This window comes from Hippichthys cyanospilos, chromosome 11 (assembly GCF_059441005.1).
Source record: "Hippichthys cyanospilos isolate Australia breed blue-spotted pipefish chromosome 11, RoL_Hcya_1.0, whole genome shotgun sequence".
NCBI classification, from domain to species: domain Eukaryota; kingdom Metazoa; phylum Chordata; class Actinopteri; order Syngnathiformes; family Syngnathidae; genus Hippichthys; species Hippichthys cyanospilos.
This window is the reverse complement of record NC_142379.1, coordinates 23566116-23591748: the sequence shown is the minus strand read 5'-3', so window position 1 is coordinate 23591748 and position 25633 is coordinate 23566116. Positions and strand designations below refer to the sequence as shown.

Sequence of the window (25633 nt, the reverse complement as noted above, 5' to 3'; positions counted from 1 at the left end):
TGTCGCGATGGACATTTCCGTTACCTCGGACCTGACATTGTAGTCTGGTACGTTTTCCTCCGCGTCACCAGGATCATCCCTCGCATTAATTTCCTCGATGCACTCGAGTCTTTGCAGTTCGCTTTCAGGCGCTAGCTGACACCACTCGTTGAAGACTATTCCGCTTTCATCCACCTCTCGGATGGCGTTGTCAACATCTCTGCGTCACCGGGATCATCCCTCGCATTGATTTCCTCGATGCACTCGAGTCTTTGCAGTTCTCTTTCGGGCGCTAGCTGACACCACTCGTTGAAGACTATTCCGCTTTCCTCCACCTCTCGGATGGCGTTGTCAACATCTTTGCTGTGCTTCTCATCGTTCTTTCTCTTCCGGTCGACAATTTGCACAACGGCCTCTGGATGCTCAGCAGCCGGCAACTGTACAAAGGCATGGTCTTGAAACAACTTGTATGTAGGACTGCATGAACCTTTCAACACCTCTGCAGCGCTCATGTGCAAAACTCAAAAACCTCTTACCTCTTTGGTTCTGGACTTCAACTGGCAGTCGGCACGATGAGGCAGATAGAGCTTGAGAATGGATTTTTTTCCTGTGAAAATTTACAGTATTTGATGACGGCGTGTTTACCTGTTCTTTTTTGGACATACCCCATGTCGTTCAGCAGGGGGAAAACATTTCCGCCTTTAGCTTGCTTGCCGTACACGATTCCGCAGGTTGAGGCAAAATCAGCCAAGCACTTCGCTTCAAATTCCTCTGTTTGAGGTCTGCCCTTATACTTTTCCGGCAAGCCGGTCATCCACACTTCAACGGACTCCTGCGTTTGGCCCTCAAGGTAAGAGAGGGGATAACTCATTTTCAGCGCATTGTCACTGGTTTGTACAAAAACCACACTGCAGGACGCTTGCTTCATATGGAGGCCACATTCGCATGCGACGCACTCTTGTGCACTCACCTCTTTTTTCTTTGAGTACACTTGCATGATTTGTTTCATTTCATCGCTCTCGTTGACATTTTCGCTGCGGGAGTTCACAATCACCGATTTCAGGTACTGGCTCAGGCCGTGTTCAGCTTTGCTGATGTAGCTGCAGATGTAGGTAATGCAGGAATAAGCGTTCAGAATGTACCGAATGTCCATATTTGCATCCCAAGCAAGAAGCAGGTGTCGATTGTAGTTGTTCACCCAGCAGTCTTTGGGCTCTCGCTTGAGCACGACAGAGGTCTTTGCGGCAATTGAGTACAAACCTTCCATGTACTCATCACTGGTGAGCTCGCACTTAGCCAGTAGCTGCGGCAAAGTCAGAGAGGCCGTTTCCGGTTTGTTCAGCAACTTTTGCAAATCAACAAGCTTGGGGTTTGGCGCCGACCACTTCTACTTCTCTGGATTTTCTCCATCACACTCTTCACGTCTCATGATCATGGTTCTCTCGCACGGCTGCTTGAGGAAACCAAAACGGCACTGCGCGCCGGGTGCTTTGATGCACGTCTTTGAATGAGACTTATTTTGCATCTGAACCTCTGTGACTTTTTGATGCAGTTTGGGTTCCTTTTCCAGGTTGGGCAGCTCAGCGGAAATGTAGCGCGACACAAAATCGCAGATTTCTTGATCTGAGGCCTCCTCAAAGATGGGGGCGCCTTCAACCCAAATGATGCAATGGATGTGCAGACTTCCTCTGTGCTGAGACTCCAATCTGTAAAAGTAGTCGACCACTTTTCCAATGGGTTGCGCCGGAGAACAGAGCTTCCACACGTTTGTCAAACATGCGCATCGTTGTCATCGTATTGCTGCGGAGAATTTCACACTTTGTGGCCCAGTCGTGGTGAGCGAAAATCACCCGTTCACCTTTTTGCGCTTTGATGGCGGTGATGACTTCTTCCCAACGCATTTCAACAGTGGAGAATGTGCAGAAGAACGTGGGTGTGCCTAGCTGCCGAATCATGGCAAAAAGGTCCTTGAGACATTTCTCCCAAAAGGCCGGGGTGCCCCTTAACGGGACCATGAAGCGGACGGCGTCTTTGCTGTGTATCAGTTTTTCAACTTCCCGTTTGTCCTGCAACATAGCATTGTTTATTTGCCGACTGTCTCTGGTAAAAGGTTTACCTTTACGTAGCTGTATTCTTATGCTTGATGTGGCCTGGTGGATTTCAGTCACAAACTGAGCAAAGAACAAGTAGTTAGTGTCTCTGGCAAAACGTTCATCCACACAAGACAGTCGCACTAAATCATCTGTTGGTGTTAGTTATATACAGTTTCATATGTACTGTAATTGTATGCTTTTATTTGATGTTAACCAAGTGATGCATCCTCAAAACACATATGAAGATTTTTTGCACAAAATCATCTGTTGGTGTTAGCTATATACAGTTTCATATGTACTGTAACTGTATGGTTTTATTTGATGTTAAGCAAGTGATGCATTCTTGAACGGACATCACCATCTAATGCAAAGGTGAGCTGTACCTATCAGTTCAAAAATGGTGTGCCATCAGGAACTACAGACATCCAGGTACTTTAGCGAGAGCATTTGCAATTGCACAAATCACATCGCCGTCAACATTAAAGACAAATTTTAGCTTCTAAGCAGACCTTAACGTTTATGCAATACACATCTTTTAACCTTTTTGGTATGAATAAAACATGTTCATTTTCACATTAGTTTATTTAAGGTTTTCTCCAATAGTTTCAAAAAATATATTTTACTAATTTATAAAATTAACAATAATGAAATTCAGGTTATCCATACCAATGCCAAAAAGTCCACTTACCAAAAATCTAACAATTAGCCAACAGAGAAATAATTAAATGTACTTTTTATTTACTGTCTTTTATTTAGCTGTTAATGTATACACTGTAACATGTTTCGCATACCCCTACTAATGCCAAAAACAGCATGCTGATGGATGTGTGAATATGTGTGTGTGCTTATGTGTGTGTGTGTGTGTGTGTGTGTGGGGGGATGATGTACAAGACTTCAAGAGCAAAAAACGAGACACTGACTGGAACCTACTTATATCTAATATATCTAATATTTGTCGCAAAGTCAAGCGTTCAACTGCTAAAAAGGAGATGCCTAACTGTTATATGTACTCCGGGATTACATGACGCATTTAAAAAAAAATTTAAAAAAAAAAAACGATTTTGAAAGTGGCATGTATGCAAAAAAGTGCTATGAAGAGTATTTTTAAAATATGCATATATTTTTGAGAAATACACCGGAATTACATTTAAAAAAATTATAATCTAATAGCTACTCAACCCCATTATCCCAAAAAGCCTTATTAGAATGATTTGACCAACGTTCTTTTGTCTTCTTCATATATGGCTATTACATTTGAAGTCCGGTGACAAACAAGACAGTTAAGATGAGCCTGACAGATATGTGCTGTTCTCCGTTTCTACTCACAGTTGTCAGAAATACTTCAGACATTGAGTTCAAGGCAGCAAGACTTTTTAAAAAATATCTTTCACAAAATTAAACATGCATATCTAATATCACATGTGTTTAAGACGACAATTGAATTGGCACAATGACAACGATGACAAGTTAGGGTATTGACGATTTTTGTTCAACCGTCACTTCTTCTATAAAATTATGGTTGTGTCATTTAATTTTGCACTGTTTTTTCATTTAGTTATGTGCTGTACATTCCACCGAACGAAATATTTTATAATTAGGTTTAATCGTTTTTACAGCAAATTACTTAAGGATGTGTAAGTAATTAATAATGAATGAGAAAGAACGTCTACATTTTGTCTTGCTGATATTTATTAAAGCCATACAATTACATCTGTAAATAGAAGATTGTAGATAACGATAATGGCAGCAAAATTACGTTAGATAAGCAAGCATGTGAAAATAATAATAACGATAATAACAATAATAACAATAGTGGGGGAAATTCTAGGGGAATTTAGTGATAGCTGAATTTGAATATATTTCACAGCACACGTAGCATTAGTATACTAGCGAACAAACACGTAATGAACAAATTATAATGTAATTAATAATACTCAAAATAGTGAAAACAAAGTGATGGAAGAACATAGAGGCTACTTTTTTTTAACACCAACTAAGTACACCACTAATTGGAGAAAGTAAAGTTAATTACAACATTTATTTTTACGACAACTAAGTACACCACTAACTTAGTGTTGTTGTTCATTATTGCGTAACGAAAAATAATGAAATAATGATTAAAATAAATGATAATGAAAACAACGTTTTATTCATAAAAGTAGAAGATGGTGGCGGTCGATGTATTGCATTAAGTAAGCAATCAGGTTACTACATTATATTACCGCAACATAACTAGTCAAATGCGTCATCAAATTAGCACACGTAGCACACGTGTCGGCATACTATAGGACGAAAAAACTTAGCGAACAAAGTTGAAGTAATAATGACTAAATATGACAACAATTACAAATATTAATATCGCAACAGTTTAGACGACTTACTTACTTCACGGTACCCACGGGAAGAGCTAAACCGGAAGAGCAAGTGCACGGAGGTCAGCCCTTGGGTTACTTTCGCTGACACTTGGAAACGAAGTTTATATTGGAAACGTCTTTGGAGTGTTGCTATGCAAAAAAAATTTTTAACAATATATTATTTAGATTTGTTGCCGGTAGTGAGGGGCAAATTGAACTAAGATTTGAACTTGTGAATCAATAGGGCCGTAAATGTTATGAGCGCGGGTCCGAAATTAGAGCTGTGATGTCCCACTCTTCCTAAACAGTCCTCTACCACAAACTGACACAGGGAGTTCGCTTTTTTAATCTACAGTATTTGTTTAATGTTGTGTTGTACTGAATCTGATGGTTTGTAGCCCACAGGATCGTGAAATATTTATTGCCATGTACTGCATTGTATCAGTAATAAAGAATTTAGAAAAAAAAGAAAGAAAAAATAAGCTGTCATTTCAACTATCGCGTGAGCAGCGTCGACATCCATGACTGGGCCGAGTACGGCAACTACAATTCTCTTGTCAAAAAAAATCACCAAGTGGGACGATGTATCGTATGGAGGACCAAAAGTGCCAAAATTCAATAAATAAATGTACCATTCAATCATTAAATATAAGTGTCATTAAATAATTAAAAGTGTCATTAATTAATTAAAAGTGTCATTAATTAAATAAATGTTTAAATAATTTAAACGTTTCATTGAAATAATTAAACATTTATTTCATTAATGACATTTAATTATTTTATGACACATTTATTTAATTAATGACACATTTAATTATGTAATGACACATTTATTTAATTAATGACACATTTAATTATTTATTGACACTTATATTTAATGACACGCTGTTGCTACGTTTCATCCTTTACTTATCTGTCAAGCTCTCGCGTCATAGTTTAATGGGCGGGTCCTACACCTGATTGGTTACCCTGCTTTGTCTTGCAAGGGTAACCAATCAGATGTTAGGACCCGCCCACCCATCAAATTTGACGGGAGAGGTTGACAGTTTAGCAAAGTATGAAACACGGCCAGTTTTCAGCTATTTCTCTATCTGTCATTCGGCAATCTGTCAACCTCCCTCGTCAATTTAGTGGGCGGGCCCAAAGCCCGTTAACTCAAATCATGTCCAATCCATTACTTCGGCCTGAAGAGGTTGGAAACATGGCGGATGCGATGACAGAGGACCTTCGTGATCTTTCACGACAGTTAGGTCGAGATATTTCAGACCTTGCTGAAAATGTGGAGGCAGGGCCTGTAGAAAACGATTTTATTCAACGAAAAGTGAAGGAATTTATTGAAGTTGCTGGACTTATTTCTGCACTTTCCGTTTCCGACATTGACCCAAGAGTGACTGCAATTTTAGAGGAAGTACAGTAGAGGTTCACAGGTCCCCGAGCACGACACACAAATGGATCGGGACGTTTGGCGTTTGATATACCAATTGCAGTTCTGGAAAATTACGTACTTTGTGGATTATCAACAAGTCAAATTGCAGCGACGTTCGGAGTCTCAAAGAGGACAGTCAGGAGACTCATGAAGCAAGCCAGTTTGAGGTAAGTGTACTACATTCACAAGTTGTCAACTTATTCAGCGATCTCATCCACGTTTAGTGCCATATTTCTTTATTATCGGTAATGTATTTTGTGTAGATAGAGAGATCTCTCTTCAACGATGAACGACAAGGAACTGGACCGCATTGTAAGTGAAGTCCACATCCAAATTCCGGCTACAAGTTCATGCGTGGCCATCTGAATGCAAGAGGTGTGCGTGTTCCAAGTGAGTAAAACGATATGAGCAATGTTTTAATTCGTTTTAAAGTATTGCTTCTTTGAAATCAATTAGGGAGCCTAGCTGATTTCATGCATCTGGGATTTTATCTGCAATCTGCTGAAATTTAAGTTAGCAACTTGATTTGTTTCTGTCGTGTGTTGAATAACTTTTATTTTGAAGGCTTTGGCTTTGCTGCACTGAAACTGTTTTACACACATGACTGTATATTTGTTACTTATAACCTGACCATTGCTTCAAAAAAGTTTACCTTAAGAAATCCCAGAGGTCAATTTTATTTTCCTTCTGTCAATCTCAAGGCTGCAAGAGTCTTTACGCAGAGTCGATGCAGAGGGAATTCAAATGAGACGGCTCAGGTTGCATGTTTCAAGACGACGACAGTATTCTGTTCCAGGCCCAAATTCTTTATGGCATATAGATGGGAACCATATACTAATCAGGTCAGTGATCGTATTCAGTAATCTGTACATCATTCTCTAGTTAATATTGAATACGATATGCTTTACCATAAACTTTTTTTTTGTCTGTTCACAACTGCCTGACAGGTGGAGATTTGTTGTCCTTGGCGGGGTGGATGGATTCAGTCGTTTAGTGGTCTATTTGACTGTGGCTGGCAATAACAGAGCTTGTACAGTCTTACAAAGAAAGTTTCATAGCTGCTGTTAATCAGTATGGGCTGCCTTCAAGAGTCAGATCTGATAAAGGGGGAGAGAATGCAGATGTGGCAGAGTTCATGATCAGGAGCAGGGATACTGACAGGAATTCACACATCACAGGCAGAAGTGTCCATAACCAGCGGTAAATACACATTTGGATCACAATATCACCAGATGAGTGTATTTCTTTATAATGTCACTAAGAAATAATTTGATACATTGCCAATTTTATCCTAAGCACAGAATTGAAAGGATATGGAGAGACGTTTATCAGCATTCCCTGGACCTCTTCTATCAGATCTTCACTTCACTTGAAGCAAAGGGAACACTGAATCCAGACAACGAAGTTCATCTTTTTGGACTGCACCGGATCTTCCTTCCACAAATTCAGCAAAGCCTGAACTCTTTCCAAGATGCTTGGAACTGTCATGGCCTTAGAACTGAAAGGAACCAATCACCACAACAACTCTGGAGACGTTACAGAGAGCAAGGCCCGATGGCAGATCCTACTGAGGTTAAAGAAAGAGTTGTACCTTTTTGATATGGAATTCATTATGAGAGGGGACAAAACCTTTGAGAATGGCCTATCACACACAGAAAGCAGCACCCCAGGTTATGTCATTTTAAGAAGTCTAAATGGCCACTGTTGGCTTAAAGAAAGAGGTTTAAAAATGTCAGCATGATGTACCTAGTGGAAGTAAAATAAAATAAGTAGTTCAAAAACTAAGGCTGGAGCTTCCATTGTCTGTTCAAAACAGGAAGTTTCAAAGCCTATGTTGAACAGAGTACCATTAGAAGGAGTAAAAAAAAAATACAACTGGGTCATGAAGCATCTTAAAGCCTTCTTTTCCCATCACTGCTAAATACCTCATGTCACCGGTTATAAATTCAAAATTGATCATATTCCTCGTGCTTTCAGGTTGAAGCTACCTTTTGACAGCTGCAGTACTTCCAGAAATTGAACTTTAAGTATCTTTAATGAAGATACATGAACTCTCGTCACTGGTACACAGAATGGATAACATCAATGCTGTGTTCTTCACACTCAGATGAGTGATACAAAAATGTTTAAAAGATGGATAATAAAACAGATGCCAAAAACTGCATGGTATTTGTGTAGTTTCACTGATACAGAATTTGTGTCACTTAAACCTCCTGATCAGTGCATTCAATAACTTTTATCATTTAAACATTTCTCGTTTCCTGTCCTCCTCAGAGTCCCTTGCATCTATCTTCATTCTCAGTGGTTTCCCAAATGCATGTTTCCTTCACAAACTCTCTATGTAAACCTTGGTAGCTTGAGCTGGTTCCTTAATAAGCTCCCATTCTAGAAATAAATAAAAATGAAAATAAAGTAATAGATGTCAGAGAGACGTGTTGTGAGTTTGCAAGTTACATGAAACAGATATCTACTCGTTATCCATAAATATATGATTCATATTAATTAATGAAATGCCAAGTTAAAAAAGGAAGGAATTAGCTTTCAAACCAATAGGTTCAAAATAACTTATGAGCAAGGGAAAAAAAAAGACTAATTCCAATATTTATTTGATCACATTTTCAGGTTTGGTTAAAACAACCCAGATTAGGGGCGGCATGGCTTAGTGGTAGAGTGGTCGTCTCCCAGCCGAAAGGCCGTGGGTTCGATCCCCCGACCATCAAGACCATGTCTAAGTGTCCTTGAGCAAGACACTGAACCCCCGGTTGTTCCTGATGCTGCGTCATCAGTAGGTAAATGACTAGTTAGTGTAAAGCGCTTTGAGTACCTAAGGTAGAAAAGCGCTATATAAGTGAAAGTCCATTTACCAAAGTCCATTTGAGGCTGTCTTGTGTATCATTGAATGACTAAGTTCTCGAAATTACTTTTGTGCAAAACAACTCAGAAAATTATATCAAATTGGCCTAAATACTGGGTCAGTCCTTTTTTGACTTATAGTTGGCTTTTTTATTTAACCCAACCATTTGTTGAATGTAACATTCTGAAAAACAATATTTTTAACATACACTATAGTTGTGTTATAGTGCTAGTATAGATTTGTCTACATATGTTATTTTTCAATGAGACTCTTTTACACACAACTGGAGAGGAATTCTATTGTGATGATATAAACCTTCTTCTGTGTCCGTATGGTTCAGTGCCTCAGTGTTAGTCACTCCTGGTATGACTGCACTCTCCGCTGATGTTTCAGGCCTCTCTGGAACAGTCATTGACTGAGGCTGTCTCTCTGTCATTTTCACTTTGGCCTGCCTCTTGATGTGTTTTTGATTCCTCTGTTGATGTCCTTGAAATGTACAAAATATCTTCCTATTATCTTGATTGTGTGCTCGACACTCTTGAGACATTTGTTTCGGAACAAAAATAATATATACTAATCTTGCAGAATGGTAAAAAGCACCCAACCATTGCAGCTCAGTCTGTATACCTTCATTCCTGAAAAGGGAACTGCCTTTTCACAACTGAGGCAGGGGACTTCTGGTCCAGAGGCCTGTTGTGAGTGCTCCTAACGACAACAAAATAGTTTTAAAGAATGATTATAAATGAACAGTAAACATTGCTTTGACTATTGAACATGAGTCTCTGTAAATATATGTAAGGCTGGAATGGTAGATCCTGCTGAAGTGGACATATGTAAATTGTAGCCTGTCCGATCATCGTTGATGGCTCTTTCGGGTAGGCAAGTGTGTATCCAGAGCTTGGACACGGAATCAATCCAAGGTTTCTGCTGCGAGTAAATCCCGCTATCTTTAAAAGTTCAAAACCTCCTCAGTTTTGGAGCTTTGGAAATACTTCAAACAGTTCAGATGTGACAACCATACTTTACTCATGCCCACTCACAACTGAGCACATAAAAAACATTATTCATGTTATGGACATTAAGCTGGAGTCAGATATTAATTTATCATGTGATTGACTTTGAATGAAATTTTGAATACATTTGCAATATTGTTGTTTGTTGTTTATTTTTTTTTCTTGGGTGGGGGGGATTTGGTATCGCTATGGTAACTACTGACCTGAAAATGTTAATTTTTGCTCCCCAAGTCCGGCAGCAAGAAGGTGAGCTTTCAAGGTCATATCTGGAACTTTATTTGCCTGGTGGTCAGACTTGTTTAGCCGATTTGAAATGCTGGTCTTCTCGGCCTTTTAACTCTATTCGCTCCAGCGGAATTACAGTATATGGCGCAAAAAGTCTTGCTACCTCGGCTGCAACAGAGAAATATGTCGCACCTTTATTTTCAAACTGGTGTGGTTCTGCCAGCAAACGAACAGCATTCGGCAAAATTACCGAGCGTTATGCTCGCCTAATTGATAGTCGTAATGAAACAACCAAATACATATATATTTTTAAAACGAATTCAAACGTGAAATAATAATGGATATTTGGCTTACCTTGGACCGGGTGTTCTTGAGGGAGTAGCAGGTCTCTGCTGCTGCAACTGAGCCGCCATGGGAGGCTGAGTTTTGTGAAGTGCTTCTTCGATTAAATTTGATGCCTCTCTATGTAACTCTGTGCAACGTTTTGCCATTTTTCACTTCTCAAAACAATGGGACAAGCACGTGCACATGATGTATTCGGTCTTGAACTTTTTCTTGTTCGCCGTCGACTAATTATAATTAGGGATGACTACCAATCTAGGAGCATTTTCCGCCTCCTGCCGGGCGTAAGATGACGATGATATTGATGTAGAAAATAAACCCGGCAAAGAATCGGTATAACAAGCGCTCAGCTGAACAAATGTTGTTGTTGTTGTTATTATTATCATCAATAGGATTTTTCTTGATATTCCTTGAGACAGACAACCATGGGTTTAGTCGTTTGGTCTGACCATTCAAATAAATGTAAATGTTATCGTGCCATCCAACGTATTGGAGTACATTCATCCTCTAAGTCAATCTTCTCTGAAATTAATTTGTTTTGGCTTGAAGAGCGGGTAACCAATCAGGTGTTAGGACCCGCCCATTAAACTTTGACGAGCGAGCTTGACAGATAAGCAAAGGATGAAACCTAGCAACAGCGTATCATTAAATATAAGTGTCATTAAATAATTAAATGTGTCATTAATTAAATAAATGTGTCATTAAATAATTAAATGTGTCATTGATTAAATAAATGTCATTAATTAAGTCTGACAACTGTGGCTGAGCGACGAGCGCTAAACAAGCTGCTATCAATCATGGACAATCCAACACATCCACTACACAGCATCATCCACAGACAGAGGAGCTGCTTCAGTGACAGATTGCTGTCACTGTCCTGCTCCACGGACAGGCTGAGATCATTCCTCCCCCATGCCATGAGGCTCTTCAACTCCACCCGGGGCAGTAAAAGCTCACATTAAACTCTAAACCTCATACTCTGCACTGCACTATTCACTTTATACAAGCACCTTAATTATACTTGCACTAGACTCCAACGATTCACACTATTCTGTTTACACTGTTAACAAGCACCTTAAGTATACTTCTGTACTGGACTTATGTGTATCTTGTGTATTTTATTTCTCATATTTTATATCTCGACTTGAGGATACTGCTGGAAATGTGAATTTCCCTACGGGGATGAATAAAGTATCTATCTATCTATCTATCTATCTATCTATCTATCTTAATTAAATAATTGTGTCAATAATTAAATAAATGTGTCATTAAAGAATGAAATGCGTCATAATGAAATAAATGTTTTATTAATTCAATGAAACGTTTAAATTAATTATTTAAACATTTATTTAATTGTCACTTTTAATTAATTAATGACACATTAAATTATTTAATGACACTTATATTTAATGTTTGAATGGTACATTTATTTATTGAATTTTGGCACTTTTGGTCCTCCGTAGTATCGTTTTATCGTTATTTCTTTTGTCACCACACCCGCCTGACATGCAACTGCATTATGCTCCTAACAGTTTCCATGTCGTCTTCATGCTCTCTTTTGGTCGTGCCATCATAAAAGTAACACAAAAATGCACGCAAATAAAAACGAGTCATATGAGGAAGCAGGATGATTCACTGCTTTGTTTCAGCAATAAATAATTGAAAAATAAAAATGGAGACGTCATGTCCAGTGTCGCTTGACAGTTTCGACATCCATGACATATGTGTGTGTGACATGTTAATGAGCTTGAGTGACAGCTGATAGTCATTACTTTATTGACAAGGCAAAAGAGGCAAAAGAACAAAAGCTCCAAACGGAGTAATTTTGGTCAGCAAATATTGATACAATATATGTGGTATGACACAAATAAATTGTGAATGTCTATTTAATTAATGTTGATTGAAAGCATACATTATGGCAACTGACGAAAGTTATTTCTGATAATGATGTAAAGACAATGTATTTGGGAAAAGAGATGATTTCTTACGTGATAATGAGAGGAAATAAGGGAATAACAACCACGCCCTGTCGTCTACATGTATCGTCGTCGTTTGTTTATTTAAAAAAAAAAAGTCTCACCTATATGAAACCACATAGTGCGGTTTCAAATACATGTACAAGCAATGCCAAGTCATTAGGCGGCAGAAATGTCACAAATTCTGTCCAGTTCGAAAGAACTTTCCCTCTGAGGTCACCAGTATCCGGTCTTCCGTGGGAAAAAGAATAGCGCGATGACGCAAATCCCCGTTGAAGCTGAGCACGCGTGTCCACGAAACCGGAAGCTAGGGCAAATCTCCATTTAGGCTGGAGGTTTTGAAACATTAGATTATGATTAAAAAAAAACAACAACAACAAAAACCAAAAAACCCGGCCACATATAGCAAATAGGACAAAACGGAAACATTTAATGCCCGTTTGCAAGAACACCTATGTGTAGGCAAGGCCCGAGTTGTGTCCTTATACCCCCATCACCTTTGTTTTCAGGGATGCTAATTGTTACCCAGGATCCCCTGGCAAGTCAAACCTGTCAATCCTTCCTTCCGTTTTTGACTGATTTTCTCTCTTTCCTTCCGTCCCGACCAGCTGTGCCATCAAGCTAGATGAAGGCGTTCGACTAATAGCATATCGGCATCTCCGTGACTGACACCGTGACTGAAACAGTGACTGTGACATTGTAAGAGCAATAGCATATCAGCGTTACCGTGTCATTCGTGAGCAGAAGACTTCATTGATGTAGCAAAGCGAGGTCAATTGTACGTACACATTGACTGGCAACGCGTGATGAAATTATAGTTAAAACCATCACAAATTTACACACATATTTAAAATTAGTACGATAATCTACTGTACAGTTAATTTAAATAACATTCATATACAACGGATAAATGACATTTTCCTCTGGGGCGACATGACTTGAGCCGAGTGGAGAGGGAGGTGAGCAGAAACCAACCCGCAGAATTTATTTATTTATTTTCTTAAACAAAAACTTTTCTCAAACTAAAACATATCACCGGCGATTTCCTTTTCTTTAATCCATAATAGAAGAAGCCTCTCCATTTTGTTGTCGAGCGAGGTCCGTCCCCCGGCAAGGAAAGTCTTGCCCTTAGAAGATTGCCGAGCGGTTCCGTCCATACTCACGAGCAAGGTTAACTATGCATGCGCCTCCTTCGTATTTTTAATATCTCCTGCTTGGTTTCTATTGTCATCATCCTCTTACTTCTTCTTTTACCGCCACTTGCAATTTTAGAAGCCATGTCTAACAGATAAAGTTTTCAAAGTCTTCACAACATTCCTTCCTTCCATTTTTCACTCATTTTCTCTCCTTCCTTCATTCCCGACCAGCTGTGCCATCAAGCTAGATAAAGGCGTTCGGCCAATAGCATATCGGCATTTCTGTGATTGACATGACGCCGGCCAATAGCATCTCCGTGACTGACTCCGTGACTGACACCGTGACTGAGAGTGACTGTGACATTGTAAGAGCAATAGCGTTCAACGTTGCCACAATGACCGTCAGCTTCTGATTTAAATGACGGAGCAAAGCGAAAATAAATGTACGAATATAGTGGCCGGCATGCCATATTGTTCGTAAGACGGAAGGTTTGTGCGTAAGTGGGGGACAAAAAACTCCGCAGTTCACGCTCGTAAGTCGAAATGTTCGTAAAAGAGGGTGTTCGTAAACCGGGGGCCGACTGTACTTCTAACTGCAGAATCCGGGACATTAAAAAAAAAAACCTTAATACTACACATAAAATGTACAACCTGACACTTTGGCACACACTAAACATATTTTTTATAAATAAAATAAACTACAATGAGCGCACACATCTTGGCATGACAATAATATCTCTTTGAAGCATAAAAACGCTACAAAACACGATAGAATTCCCCACACAGCTTCAATATATGTTGTGAAATACAAGAAAACATCAATGTTTTAACCCTCCATATTTATTTAAATGTCTTTTGTTGATGTCTCTAGGAAATTACTTTCATTCAACGTGTGAAGTCGTGACAAGATGAGATCATCTGGGTCAAACTACATCAGCATTTACTGTAACAATAAATTGCCGTAATGAGCACTGCTGTATAGGCCATGGCCATGATCATAACATCTTAACATTTGGTGGAGGAAATTAGGCGTGTTGAAGGCCTGTCTGAAAAAAATTAAGTTATATTACTTTGACAGGCTCAACAAGGTACATATAAATGAAAATGTATTTTTTTGCTGCCACCAGATGACGCCCACACGACGAGGAAAAAACTGTGTTTAGTACTCCCATGAAATGAAATTTCGAAAAGATCATCTTCGTCCAATTACATTAAGTTTTACCGGTCTGGCCAGACATTGGGTTTTGAGACCACGACCAAATTTGGAGTCATAAAACTTGAGATTCATGTTCCCTGTCGCAATATTCTCCTGACTAATTTTGAGTGAATTTTGCTGAAACTGGCATAGCACAGAACATGAATGTGTAAAAATGAACTTTTTTGTCTGCCACTAGGTGTCGCTATTGGTAATTTGGAAATGTGTCATGTTGAAGAATTAGACCAATTTGAAATTGCATTTTTTCTCAACAATCTTCAACATGTTACTTACAACTACAAGAACTGAAATAATAATAGAGCTGTTTGTAAGGACTAAGCTTTTCTTCCTACAAGTCAGAGGTAGGTTCTTCTCTTTTTGTTCAAAAAAAAATAAATAAATAAAATCAGAACGCAAGTTATTTTAAATAACTTTTTCAGCAGCAACACAAATGTGGGGGTTATTTCCCAACTCTATTGCTATCACAATCTCTCAGTGACCGCTCACTATGCTGCTTATGCAGCGCTCTCAAAGCGGACCCGTAGGGAGTCTCACTCAGACACATATACAGCCCTCTCTAAGCGGTCACCGAACCCTTCATGTATAATATGCTAATTCACCGAAAGGCCCTAAATGCATCAAAATTGCAAATTAAAAAATCTGTAACTCTTTTTCTCTACATCCTAGCGTATGGCTGTCTTTGATTGTTATTTAGGTATTAGGCGAATCAACTGGGTTTGGCTGCAATCCTTCGATTATACAGTGATTCCCCCTATTTCGCGGTTAATGGGGGCTGTCAACCCCCCGCGAAGTCTGAAACCCGCAAAGTAGGGTATCAGTTCCTGGATTTCTATGTACGCCCCAATATAGCCGCAGTAACCATAAACAATCCTTTTTTTAAATTATTTTTTTGCCTATTTTATTTCCTCTCTCCTATTATTTAACATTACATTATCCTTATTAACATTATTAACATTATTGTATATTCATTAAATAACTAATATTACTTAGTTTGTTGAGAATGTGTTCTCAGGACTGGTTATCTGCACCAAGACTCCGGTGAAAGAGGACGCAAGTCATCACTTTGAAGTTCACATTTATTTTGGCTCATGTATGGTGTATCATGTAGTATCTGTTGAATAATAAATCAACAACAATCTTAAAGTCAGTCAACTAACATATAAACACTTAATCTATGAATTTACTGTATTTTAGCCGACATGTGACATGTTTCGGCATTATCGTTCGCCTTCTTAAGGACACTGAAGAAGAAGGCGAGAGATAACACCGAAACATCTCAGGTAAACCTTTACAAAATTTTGAGATTTTAAAATTTTGTTTTTGAATTATTGAGTTTTTAAGGTGTCACAAATGCCTATTTGGAGAATTGTATGTGGCTCCATAGCATCTCATTCAGACCACCAGGAGACACTACCAGTATCACAAAAAAATTCCCTAATTGGCAACAGTCCTCTTGACCGTGCAATCCATGGGATTTCTTTGGTTTTTGAAAAACAATAAAAACATGGGATGTATCTTCTATCGACCCATCGACCCTTGGATAAAGACATGTATTTATTGTTCTTTAAATTGTAAACCATGTTAGATAAAATGGAAAGAACAAGAAAATGTCTGTAGGGGAAGGGTTAGGTTTTGGTTTGGTGGCTCGTTTTCAGCTAAAAAGCTTCTTCTCTTTGTACAATTGTCCTACAGAACCAATACACAGTGATCCCTCATTTTTCACATTTGATGGGGACCAGAGCCTTCCCGTGATAAGTGAAAAACCGCGAAGAATCCCCCCCACCGCACACACGCGCAAATTTTGGGAGGGGGAAGAGGCTTCACCAGACCTTTGGAAATCTCATACTTGTATTTATTTTGTTATAAATTGAAGTTTCAAATGTTTCAAATTTAAATTGTGATTGTTATCATGTTTGCCACAGCCATGGCTAATTAGACTTCCGGGCGCAGCTCTCTGTGAGACTACAGCCACTCAAAGGGTGCAAAGTAGCAAGGGGTCAGTGTGCACAGCTCGATGAGCAAGTTGTTGATCAATCAATCCCCCCAAAAAACTAAATAGGATTCTTCAAAGAAGTGTTTTTTTTTTTTTTTTTTTTTTTTTAAAGAAATGCAGGTTAGGGTCAAGGTGTAACTCCACTGGGTGTAAAAGTCAACATGCTCATAATACACACTTTTACAAAAAACAATGGTGAGACCACATAATGGGAGCAAGCTTCCCGTGACTGTACAAGGATAAACTATAAAGATTGTACTGTACATGAATGGAAAAGGGCAGAACTTATTTTGATATACTTCATTTGTAAATGTGCATTACATGTTCAATTCACTGATGGTATGTGAGGCCATCTCTCTGGACCTCTATTTTGGTGGTGTGAAGAGGATCTTTTTTTTTTTTTTTTTTTTTTACAAATTCTTCCATCATTTCAACTGTAGCAGCACCTGTAAAATAAAAATAAAAAATCAATAAAAAGTTCTCAACTGTCAAGCCTTACTTAGGCTGGATTCACATTGCATTATTCCGTATACAAGTTTGCATAAATGTTAAATTGATAAACCTCATTCATTACCTGTGCCCCTTCTTTATCCATTCCTTGGCTATAGTTAGGGAACACCAAGGTAGTGGGAGTTGCCCTCGGGGTGGGGCCTGTAGCTGACCAAACATGATAACGAGAATCGTTAGCTTGCAACCATCGACCATTGAGGGCAGGAGTGGATTACAACCCCTGTCGAGAAGGAAGCCAATCACATGTGTTGCAGGAGTGCCTGTGAGCTTATTGATAGATTGCCTGCCCAGTCAGTTGAGGACAGTACTTGGATGCAAGCGCGGCTGAAGGAAAGCAGTGAGGATGAAAGAAAGCTTTGGAATCCTGTTAGCTTTTGTAATGAATTGAAATATCATGTGCAAATTCTGCTTGTTATCATGTTTGTTCAGGTAGAGGCTCCACTCAAGCTTGAAGTGTGATGGCCGTTAATCCGAGAGCGACTTTGGCCGTGACAACAGACAAAGAACAGAATCGGGAAGGATGCTTAACTACTGTAGGTTTAATAATTTAAGATTTAAGTAAATATGTGTATTGCAATAATCTTTGTATCAAAAATCTAAAGTATAATACTTTTCACTTTTAAAAAACTCTGTTACCCGCATACACAGGCATGAAAATTCTTGGGGGGTGGGAGAGGAGTCCTACTTTGCGGATTTCAGTTTTCTCTGGGGTGTTTAGCGTTGCAGTGGTTAGCACATCCTCCTCAGTTCAGGGAATTGAGTTAGAATCCACTTCCGCCTTTGTCTTTTTTTCCCTTTTTACATTTACTAAGTTTGGATTTTTAGGGAACATGCCTTTATTTTTTACAAAATATAACGTGGATAACTGCTACGCTTTCAAGCTTGCTATAATTTGTATAGCTTTTATAGTATAAAATAAGATGAAGCAAAAAAAAAGGTAAAGCAAGATACATTATCATTTCAAAGGAAAATGCAGTACCAAAATATATAATATGTATAAAAAATGTTGCCCAAATGAAAAATGAGTATTTTCAGTACATTTATGACAAAAAAGTGAGCAAATGAGCAGGTAAATGGTATGTGCCAGTTTGTTCATCTCTGAGCATATGTGGAGAATAATCAGCCGCACTTGTAACATTATTTAGTATAGAAAACACTTTAATTCATTTACTGTATTGTTAAAAATGTGTGTGAATTCATTTAGAGTTTGCATTAATTGTATTTTATTTTGTTTGCTCTATTTTATCTTGGACATGCTTTTTTTTATTATTTTTTTTAGTCGTGTTGATTACAGACTCCTTGCTTTACGTTTTGTACACATATTTGTTCCTGGTGAAGGAATCTAGAAAAAGCTTCTTGCCTTAACCTAGTTCCTAGCGTGTTCGTTTTTGTTGAAAGATCGCCCATACCACAACATAGTGAAACAATTGATTTAATCCAGACAGAGTGGGAAAGTACACGAGGCCTCGGGCCAGTCCTGCCACAGGTCGGAGCAGAAAATGGCAACGTTTCACCTTCAACATTCAGTTCTTATACCCTTTTGGGGCATCTAGTCCTACTGTGGAATGCAAGTGTGTGTGTGTGTGTGCGTGCAAGTCCGTGTACAGAAAAGAGCTGTGTAGGTTCACTGACAACGGACAGGGCTTTCTCTTTTGTTCTGAAGGGAGACCTCTTGCAACCTGGAAACACAAGCTATCTTAAGGATGATAGGATGGAAATAAATATATATATATATATATATATATATATATATATATATATATATATATATATATATATATATATATATATATATATATATATATATAGAGAGAGAGAGAGAGAGAGAGACACACAATAGATAGATAGATAGATACACACGTTCAAATACATAGCACTGAAAGTACTGGGAAATAAAAACGGATCTAATGTCAGAGAAAATATGGAGAATTTTATTTCAAAATATTTATGAATTAAAAGACAGTGTTCAATGGCAAAAACATTTATGACATGAGGAAGCTGTATAGAAAAAGAGACAAACAGAAAGGCATACACAACATAACATGTACTGTACTAGGATCAACATCTAGATTCCTGAACAGTATTTAGTACTGTGATCAAGCCAACAGTCAACAAGCAGCAGGATCATGCATTATTCAAACCTCAAACTCGATTGGGGGAGGGGAGGGGGGGCTGAACAGTTTTCTATGCAAGGAAACAATCTGCATCACCCACATTTCAGAAAAAAAGTAAGACTTTTTCAGCAAAAGGTAGTCAAGCCGGCTGGGGGACAAAATGTTTACACAGGTTCACATGTTTGTGTATAGGAGTGCTGTATATTGTCAGAGGTATGACATCAATTAGACACATTGTATGTGTTTAAATTCACAAAGGTGTTGCTGGAGTTGTGAGGTGTAATGCGAATAGACGGTAGAGCTTTGAGTTACACACAAAGCCAGTGCTCAGTACTCAAGATGAAGAGCAGCGAGATCCCAGTCAGACTGACTGCTTCAGCCAAGGTTCTTTTAGTGTGAGCAGTCCAGGTGTTGTACCATGTTGTCTTACCAGGTTTGAAGAAGGGAAAGGGGACAAAGAGTGATTCATTTTCATCCAACTTTTTGTTGGAATAAAGTTACAGAGCGATACAAGCACTTTGCCTGAAATGCATCAGGTAAAAGCAGAAAGGAAAAAAAAAACAGCTCTGAAAGTTCATACCTTTAGAATACCCAGAGAATGCAATGTCTTTGTGACATATAAAAACCTGGCTGTATCGCATCAAAGGTGTTTCCACTGTATGACACTTTTTTACTGTATAACACTCAATTATGCTGGCAGCATAATCGATGTAACACTGAATGGTGTGGAGATGGATGCTGAATATACAATTTGAAAAGTAATTACTAAGATGGTTAAAGCAATATTGATTGGTAGAATGTTTGAACAAAGTGGAAGAAGGTGTACAATTTTTTTATTTTTAGTGTTGTATTACCCGTTTTGTGACGACGCAAAGAAATGCCATCTTGAAAATAAAACAGAAGTGCTGCATCATAGAGTCTATTAGTGTTTTAGGAGGTGTCATACAGTGAAAAGATAGAATTCCATCACACAAACTGGGCTAAAATAAAATAATAAAAAATAATAATAAAATAAAAATAAAATAATAAACAAATAAAAATAAAGATGAAATAGTTGAATAGATAAGAAATTTAAATAAATAAGTGTATGAACAAGAAGAATGTTGGTCCTATAGCAGCAAATGTGTTTCCACTGGATGACACTTTTTATTTATTTATTTTTAACTATGAGGCATTCAAGTATGCTGGCAGCTTAAACCCTTAATCAAAGTAGGGCTTAATGACGCTGAACTGGATGTTTGATATAAAGGCTGAAAAATAATCGCTAAGAAGGTTTGATGGAAACTGGTTGGTAGAACAGGCTTAAAAACAGTGGAAGATGGTGTGCAATGTCTTGTTTTCTGTAGTTTCAACGAGTTTCCTGTTCAATGACTATACATTTAAATTTTATACACTTTACACCTAAAATATAAGTGCTGCATTATAGTCCATTACAGTGTTTTAGTAGAGGGAGTATCATGCAGTGGAAAGACAGAATTTCATTTCACAATGACTGCTTTAAGATTTCTTAATAAAGAAGTAATCATAAAATGGTCGGTGAACAGGTGCACAAAGACTTAAGGAAAAACAATTACATTAAATGAACAGAAACAAATCTCTAAGATCAAACAAGCCTGTCAAAAATTGAAAGTGCAAACCATTGAAAAAGGAGACATCATATAAATATAAATTGTTTAGTGATATGATGCAGTACTTGTAGCCACATGTGTCAGAGTGAGAGATTTACAGTATGTTATACAATATTAACATGTGTTATGACCCATGGGTCATATGTAGTTTTTGTATGTGTTCTGCTGTGTTCTCCTTTGTTTGTGTGTGCGTGTGTGTGAATGCCTTTTGGTTGGAGTGTGTCAATTGTGTGCAGGTGGTGGCGTCCCATTGGCTGGCTCTCCTGATTTGCCACCCTATTTAAGCAGCCCACGGACCAAACTCCGTCTCTCTCTCCGGTCATCCCACCGCCAGAAAACGCCACCTCAGAAATTGTTAGTGTGCATCTGTGTTGCTCGCTGTGTTTGTAAGAATCTGTGGATTGAGCAGTAGTAGGAGGGAGACGCCGTTTTGGTTTAACCCTTTTTCTCCTGTTTTTGCGTTAGGTAGTTAGTGAGCCGATTGTCATTCGTTTCCTTTTTGTTTGGCTAGTTAGTTAGGAATTCAGATGATCTTTTGTTTATTATTTTGTTTGTTTGCTCTCCCTCCGAAGACAATAAAAGCTGCTGTTTTTGTTCTCAACAACTTTAGTTTCACGGGCTTTTTCTGGTGGTGAGGGTACGGATAGGGGAGCACACACGTTATATCCCAGTTCCCCTAGGTTGGGTGTAACACATGTTACATGAAACATTGTATCAACGACTGTGGTGAGATTTTAGAGCAGATTTGTTATCATTCCATAATTTGCAAGGGCTGCGATTTGCTGGCAAACAGTTGAGCGTGTCCCCCACTGTGAAGGGAATCATATATTAGGTTATTATCATTATGTGCTTAGTTCATTGTTACCCATTTATGCAATCCTAGTTCATCTTGACCCTGTCCTTAGATAGAGCTGTTGACGCACGAAAGTGTGAGCCGGGACCTTGGCCCAACTGCCGGTGGCGCCCGGCTGGCTCTTTTTTTGTGTCTTGTAATCTGCTATGCTTCTGCTCAATAAAAGCCAGGGGGGGGATGGCTGGGCAGGAAAAACTAGCGTTGGAAGACCCACGAGTTACATTTGCCCAAGCTTTTTTCCCTATGCCCGGCAAAGAAAAGTCAATCTTGGCTGGTCTGAGTTACTCTTTTTGCTGTTTAAGCAGCTAGGCTTGTCCTAGTCTTCTTTTCGGAGATTTCTCTGACACCCACCCACTGCCTGAAGACAGCTAAGTGCCGACAGATAATGGATGGATAGAATTTGCTAGGGTAAACGTTGACACAAGCAATAACAAATTGCTTGTTTGATCTCAAAGATTTAACAGAAATTCATGAGAATGGTACATACAAATGTATGTAAACAAAGAAATACATGAGTGAATAGGTATTTCATATGGCAACCTTTGTAGAGCACACGGATGATGGCAAAAATGTATCTATGGATACAGATCATGTAGATTGGATTAGGTGACTAGGACTGTTCTTTTCAATGCACGGACAACAGTGTAAGAATAGAAAAAGAAATTGCATCCTAAGGATAGGATAGTGTCATGGACCTTGTAAACTCGTCAGGAAGTTGCATGATGAAAACATGAAGAGGGTGGTGAGGACGAAAGCTGTAAAAGATAATGCTGCTTTGAAAACACCGGTTAATGGACACTTGGCTACTCTAATTGGCTACTTACAAAGTAATCAGCAGAAGTGGTGCTTGGTTGTCTGTGGTCTTCGTCTTGTGGCACCTGATTTTTTTTTTTCTTCATTTTTACTTTTAATTTTTTGGTCTTTTGGGGGAAAAGGAGAACACAGGACCAGACTTACATGATGCTGAGATCATTATCTTTTCATTTTCTACAATACGGTAAATTAGTAAATCACATTTATGCCCAATCAAGTAGAGTGACATGAATACACTCACATTTACACTCTGCTCTGAATCACTCTTGCTCCTAAACAAAGAGCCTTTTAAAAATAGAAAGGAAATATATTTACAACATTTAATGGCTTCAGGAAGACAGATTAGTTCAATGATGAGCTGCTTACCTTGAAGAGAGGATAAAGCAGACTTGGTTCATTCCAGATGAAGACAGGTCCTTGACCAAGCAGTACAATTACTCATCAAAATCTTCTATTTGGTGGCAAGCTTGCAGCTGTTCTTTGGATGAATGTGACATGTGGAGCCGCAGGCAACAGGTGGACAACATCGGTCTAAAAAAAAAAAGTAGATGGGACAAAAATTACTTTTACTGCCTTTACAAAAGACGATGGGTTTGCTGATGAGCTACTTACCCTTTCCAACCAATAAAAAGAAAGTAGCCTGAAGAGAGCAGAAAACAGACTTGGTTTAATCCAGAAGCCAACTGCCACTGGACAAGCCTGATGATGTGTCATCAAATACCTGCACATGGTGGTGATTTTCCAGTTGTTCTTTGGATGAATGCAACATGTGGAGCCAGAGGCAACAAGTGGACAACATTGGTCTACAAAAATGAAACAAAATACATTAAGGGGGTGACAACAAAAGCGGATAAAGATCTGCACATTTTTAGTTTTAATTGACATATATTAGAGCAACTTACACCTGAATGAGGACAAGTCATGCTTGGTTGCTGGCCCTTTCTCCTGAACAAAGAACCTGTTAGAAATAGATGGCACTAAAATTACTTTTACTGCCTCTACAAAAGAAGATAGGTTTACTGATGAGCTACTTAACCTTTCCTACCAATAAAAAAAAGTGGCCTGAAGAGAGCAGAAAACAGACTTGGTTTAATCCAGAAGCAAACTGCCACTGGACAAGTCTGATGACGTGTCATCAAATACTTGCACACGGTGGTGATGTTCCAGTTGTTCTTTGGATGAATGCAACATGTGGAGCCACAGGCAACAAGTGATCAACATTGGTCTACAAAAACGAAACAAAATACATGAAGGTGAAAACATAAGCTGATAAAGATCTGCACATTTTTCGTTTTAATTGACATAAATTATCGGTCTAAAAGAAACAAACAAATTAAGAAGGGTGATGACAAACACTGCAAAAGATAGGCAAACCTACAGTTGATTTTAAGTCTTTTAGTGCCAAGCGTTCTTGGAAAAGGAAACCTCAAAAGTCTAGCATTTTCACTCATCTTTCAATGCCAACAAAATCATGAATGCTATGCCTATGCAAGTATAAAAATATTTAAAAAATGAAAATAAAGATAAAAATTATAACTTAAATATATCACATGAAAGATTAACTTCCAATTCTTTGAACTGCATGTACAGTAGGCAATAGCTGTGTTGTATGTGTGGAAACACTGCCATTTAGTGATCACATTTTTTCACTACAATATAGATAAGCATTAGCAGTCAAGGGTGTTAGGTATTCTCTATAAAAAAAAAAGTATTTTATTGAGACGTTTGTTATTTATGATTGTTATGATTTAAGAGGAGAATTATAATCCATGACACCGAAAGCGTTAAATGACATGTGAAAAGTTCACGGCAACTTACACTTGAATAAAGAGAAGTCCTGATTGTCTGTCACCTGGGTTTTCAAGTCAGTGCTCCACGATGTGTTTTCTGGCATCCATTATTTTACTCTGTGAAAAAAGGGGGATACAGAACTGTTGAGTTAAAATATATAAACCATATAAATAGACTTGGCACGGTCTTACAATAAATGTAAATATCCTTACCATTTATTTTCCTACAATGGAATGGCAGTGAAGTCATATGTCACGCTTAATATCCACATACAATCGAACAGTGACATGAACAATGCACGTGTGGCTTCTGTTTCTGGTATGGACGGCTCTTTCTCCTGAACAAATAACCTGTAAAAAATATATGGGACAAAATCGATTTTTACTGATTTTACAAAGGGTGATAGGTTGAACTACTTACTTTTTCCTACCAATATAAGAAGGCAGACTGAAGAGAGCAGAAAACAGACTTGGTTTAATCCAGAGGGAAGCTGTCATTGAACAAGCATGATAATGTGTCATCAAAATCATTGGCGAGCTTCCAGCGTTCCTTTGGACAAATGGAACATGTGGAACCACAGGCAACATGTGGACCACTTAGATCTACAAAATATAAACAAAATAGATCGTGGTGAGAACGAATGCTCCAAAAGTTGGACAAAACTACAATTGGGTTTCACTGACATAGTTCGCGGTAACTACACTGGAATGAAGAAAAGACCTGCTTGGCTGCCACCTTGGTTTTCAAGTCAGTGCTCCATGATGTAAGTATTTGGGCACCCATTCTTCTATCCTGTGAGAAAAAGGAGAATACAATAATGTCGAGTAGAAATTGGCATGCTGCAGAGGCGAGATGGGTTTTGGCTCTGTCTTACATTATATTTATATTTAAATATCCTAACCATTTCATTTTCTACATTGGGATGACATAAGATTATGTAACTCACGTACAATCCATCCGTAGACACATATCTATGCTCTCCATTCTGAGATGAACAACCATTTCTCCAAAATGATAGACCTGTTTTAAGAAGAGAGTAAATTATAACATTTACAGTAGACAAAAAAAATATATTAGTGACCTACTTACCTTGTCTGTTTTCTGGTCTCAATTTATGCTGATGATTGTGACTGTCAAAAAGGTTTACAAACCAAAAGGTGATAATCCCACTAAACTCTCCCATCAACTTGACCCTCCGTCCTTAAACATCTTTATATTTACTCGTTTGTGTTTTATCTCTCACCTCCTCTCCTTCCACTCACCTCACACACATGCTAAACCCATTTTGACAGCAGATTTCATCCCATCCCATGTCAA

General features: G+C 38.4%; 2 protein-coding genes and 1 pseudogene across 22 annotated transcripts in view; 1 reads left to right on the top strand and 2 right to left on the bottom strand.

Annotated features, from left to right (window-relative positions):
• Nucleotides 1-25633, bottom strand: part of LOC148416386 (uncharacterized) — a 67578-nt gene that overhangs the window by 5933 nt on the left and 36012 nt on the right. For 8 of the 16 annotated variants that reach the window (XM_088428263.1, XM_088428273.1, XM_088428268.1 and 5 more), the window contains exons 1-5: nucleotides 4458-4529; nucleotides 950-2045; nucleotides 645-823; nucleotides 516-586; nucleotides 25-416 (exon numbers count right to left, since the gene is read on the bottom strand). In XM_088428263.1, coding sequence (XP_088284389.1) covers nucleotides 403-416; nucleotides 516-586; nucleotides 645-823; nucleotides 950-1246 — 561 coding nt within the window. In that variant the 5' untranslated portion in view covers nucleotides 1247-2045; nucleotides 4458-4529 and the 3' untranslated portion in view covers nucleotides 25-402. Of the gene's footprint in view, nucleotides 1-24; nucleotides 417-515; nucleotides 587-624; nucleotides 824-949; nucleotides 2046-4453; nucleotides 4530-9021; nucleotides 9412-9922; nucleotides 9944-10298; nucleotides 10553-25633 lie in introns of those variants that run through there. The other 8 variants (XM_088428265.1, XM_088428267.1, XM_088428277.1 and 5 more) reach the window with 8 other exon arrangements.
• Nucleotides 6138-8283, top strand: LOC148416390 (uncharacterized; annotated as a pseudogene). The gene is made up of 5 exons (XR_015867237.1): nucleotides 6138-6164; nucleotides 6226-6242; nucleotides 6554-6694; nucleotides 6800-7052; nucleotides 7154-8283. The product of XR_015867237.1 is annotated as an uncharacterized LOC148416390 (transcript).
• LOC148416389 (uncharacterized) lies at nucleotides 19028-25620 on the bottom strand. Of its 5 annotated transcripts, none has more exons than XM_088428410.1 (13): nucleotides 25263-25620; nucleotides 25000-25108; nucleotides 24737-24918; nucleotides 24529-24666; nucleotides 24344-24432; nucleotides 23571-23750; nucleotides 23428-23483; nucleotides 23247-23328; nucleotides 23138-23165; nucleotides 22892-23056; nucleotides 22767-22810; nucleotides 22537-22632; nucleotides 19028-22467 (listed from the first exon to the last, which is right to left on the bottom strand). In XM_088428410.1, the coding sequence occupies exons 6-10, from the start codon at nucleotides 23659-23661 to the stop codon at nucleotides 22960-22962; spliced, it is 354 nt and encodes a 117-aa protein (XP_088284536.1). In that variant the 5' UTR covers nucleotides 23662-23750; nucleotides 24344-24432; nucleotides 24529-24666; nucleotides 24737-24918; nucleotides 25000-25108; nucleotides 25263-25620; the 3' UTR covers nucleotides 19028-22467; nucleotides 22537-22632; nucleotides 22767-22810; nucleotides 22892-22959. The 5 variants fall into 5 exon arrangements, with proteins under 5 accessions (XP_088284536.1, XP_088284540.1, XP_088284539.1 ...); XM_088428414.1 differs by having other exon boundaries at nucleotides 24378-24432; XM_088428413.1 differs by having other exon boundaries at nucleotides 24529-24653.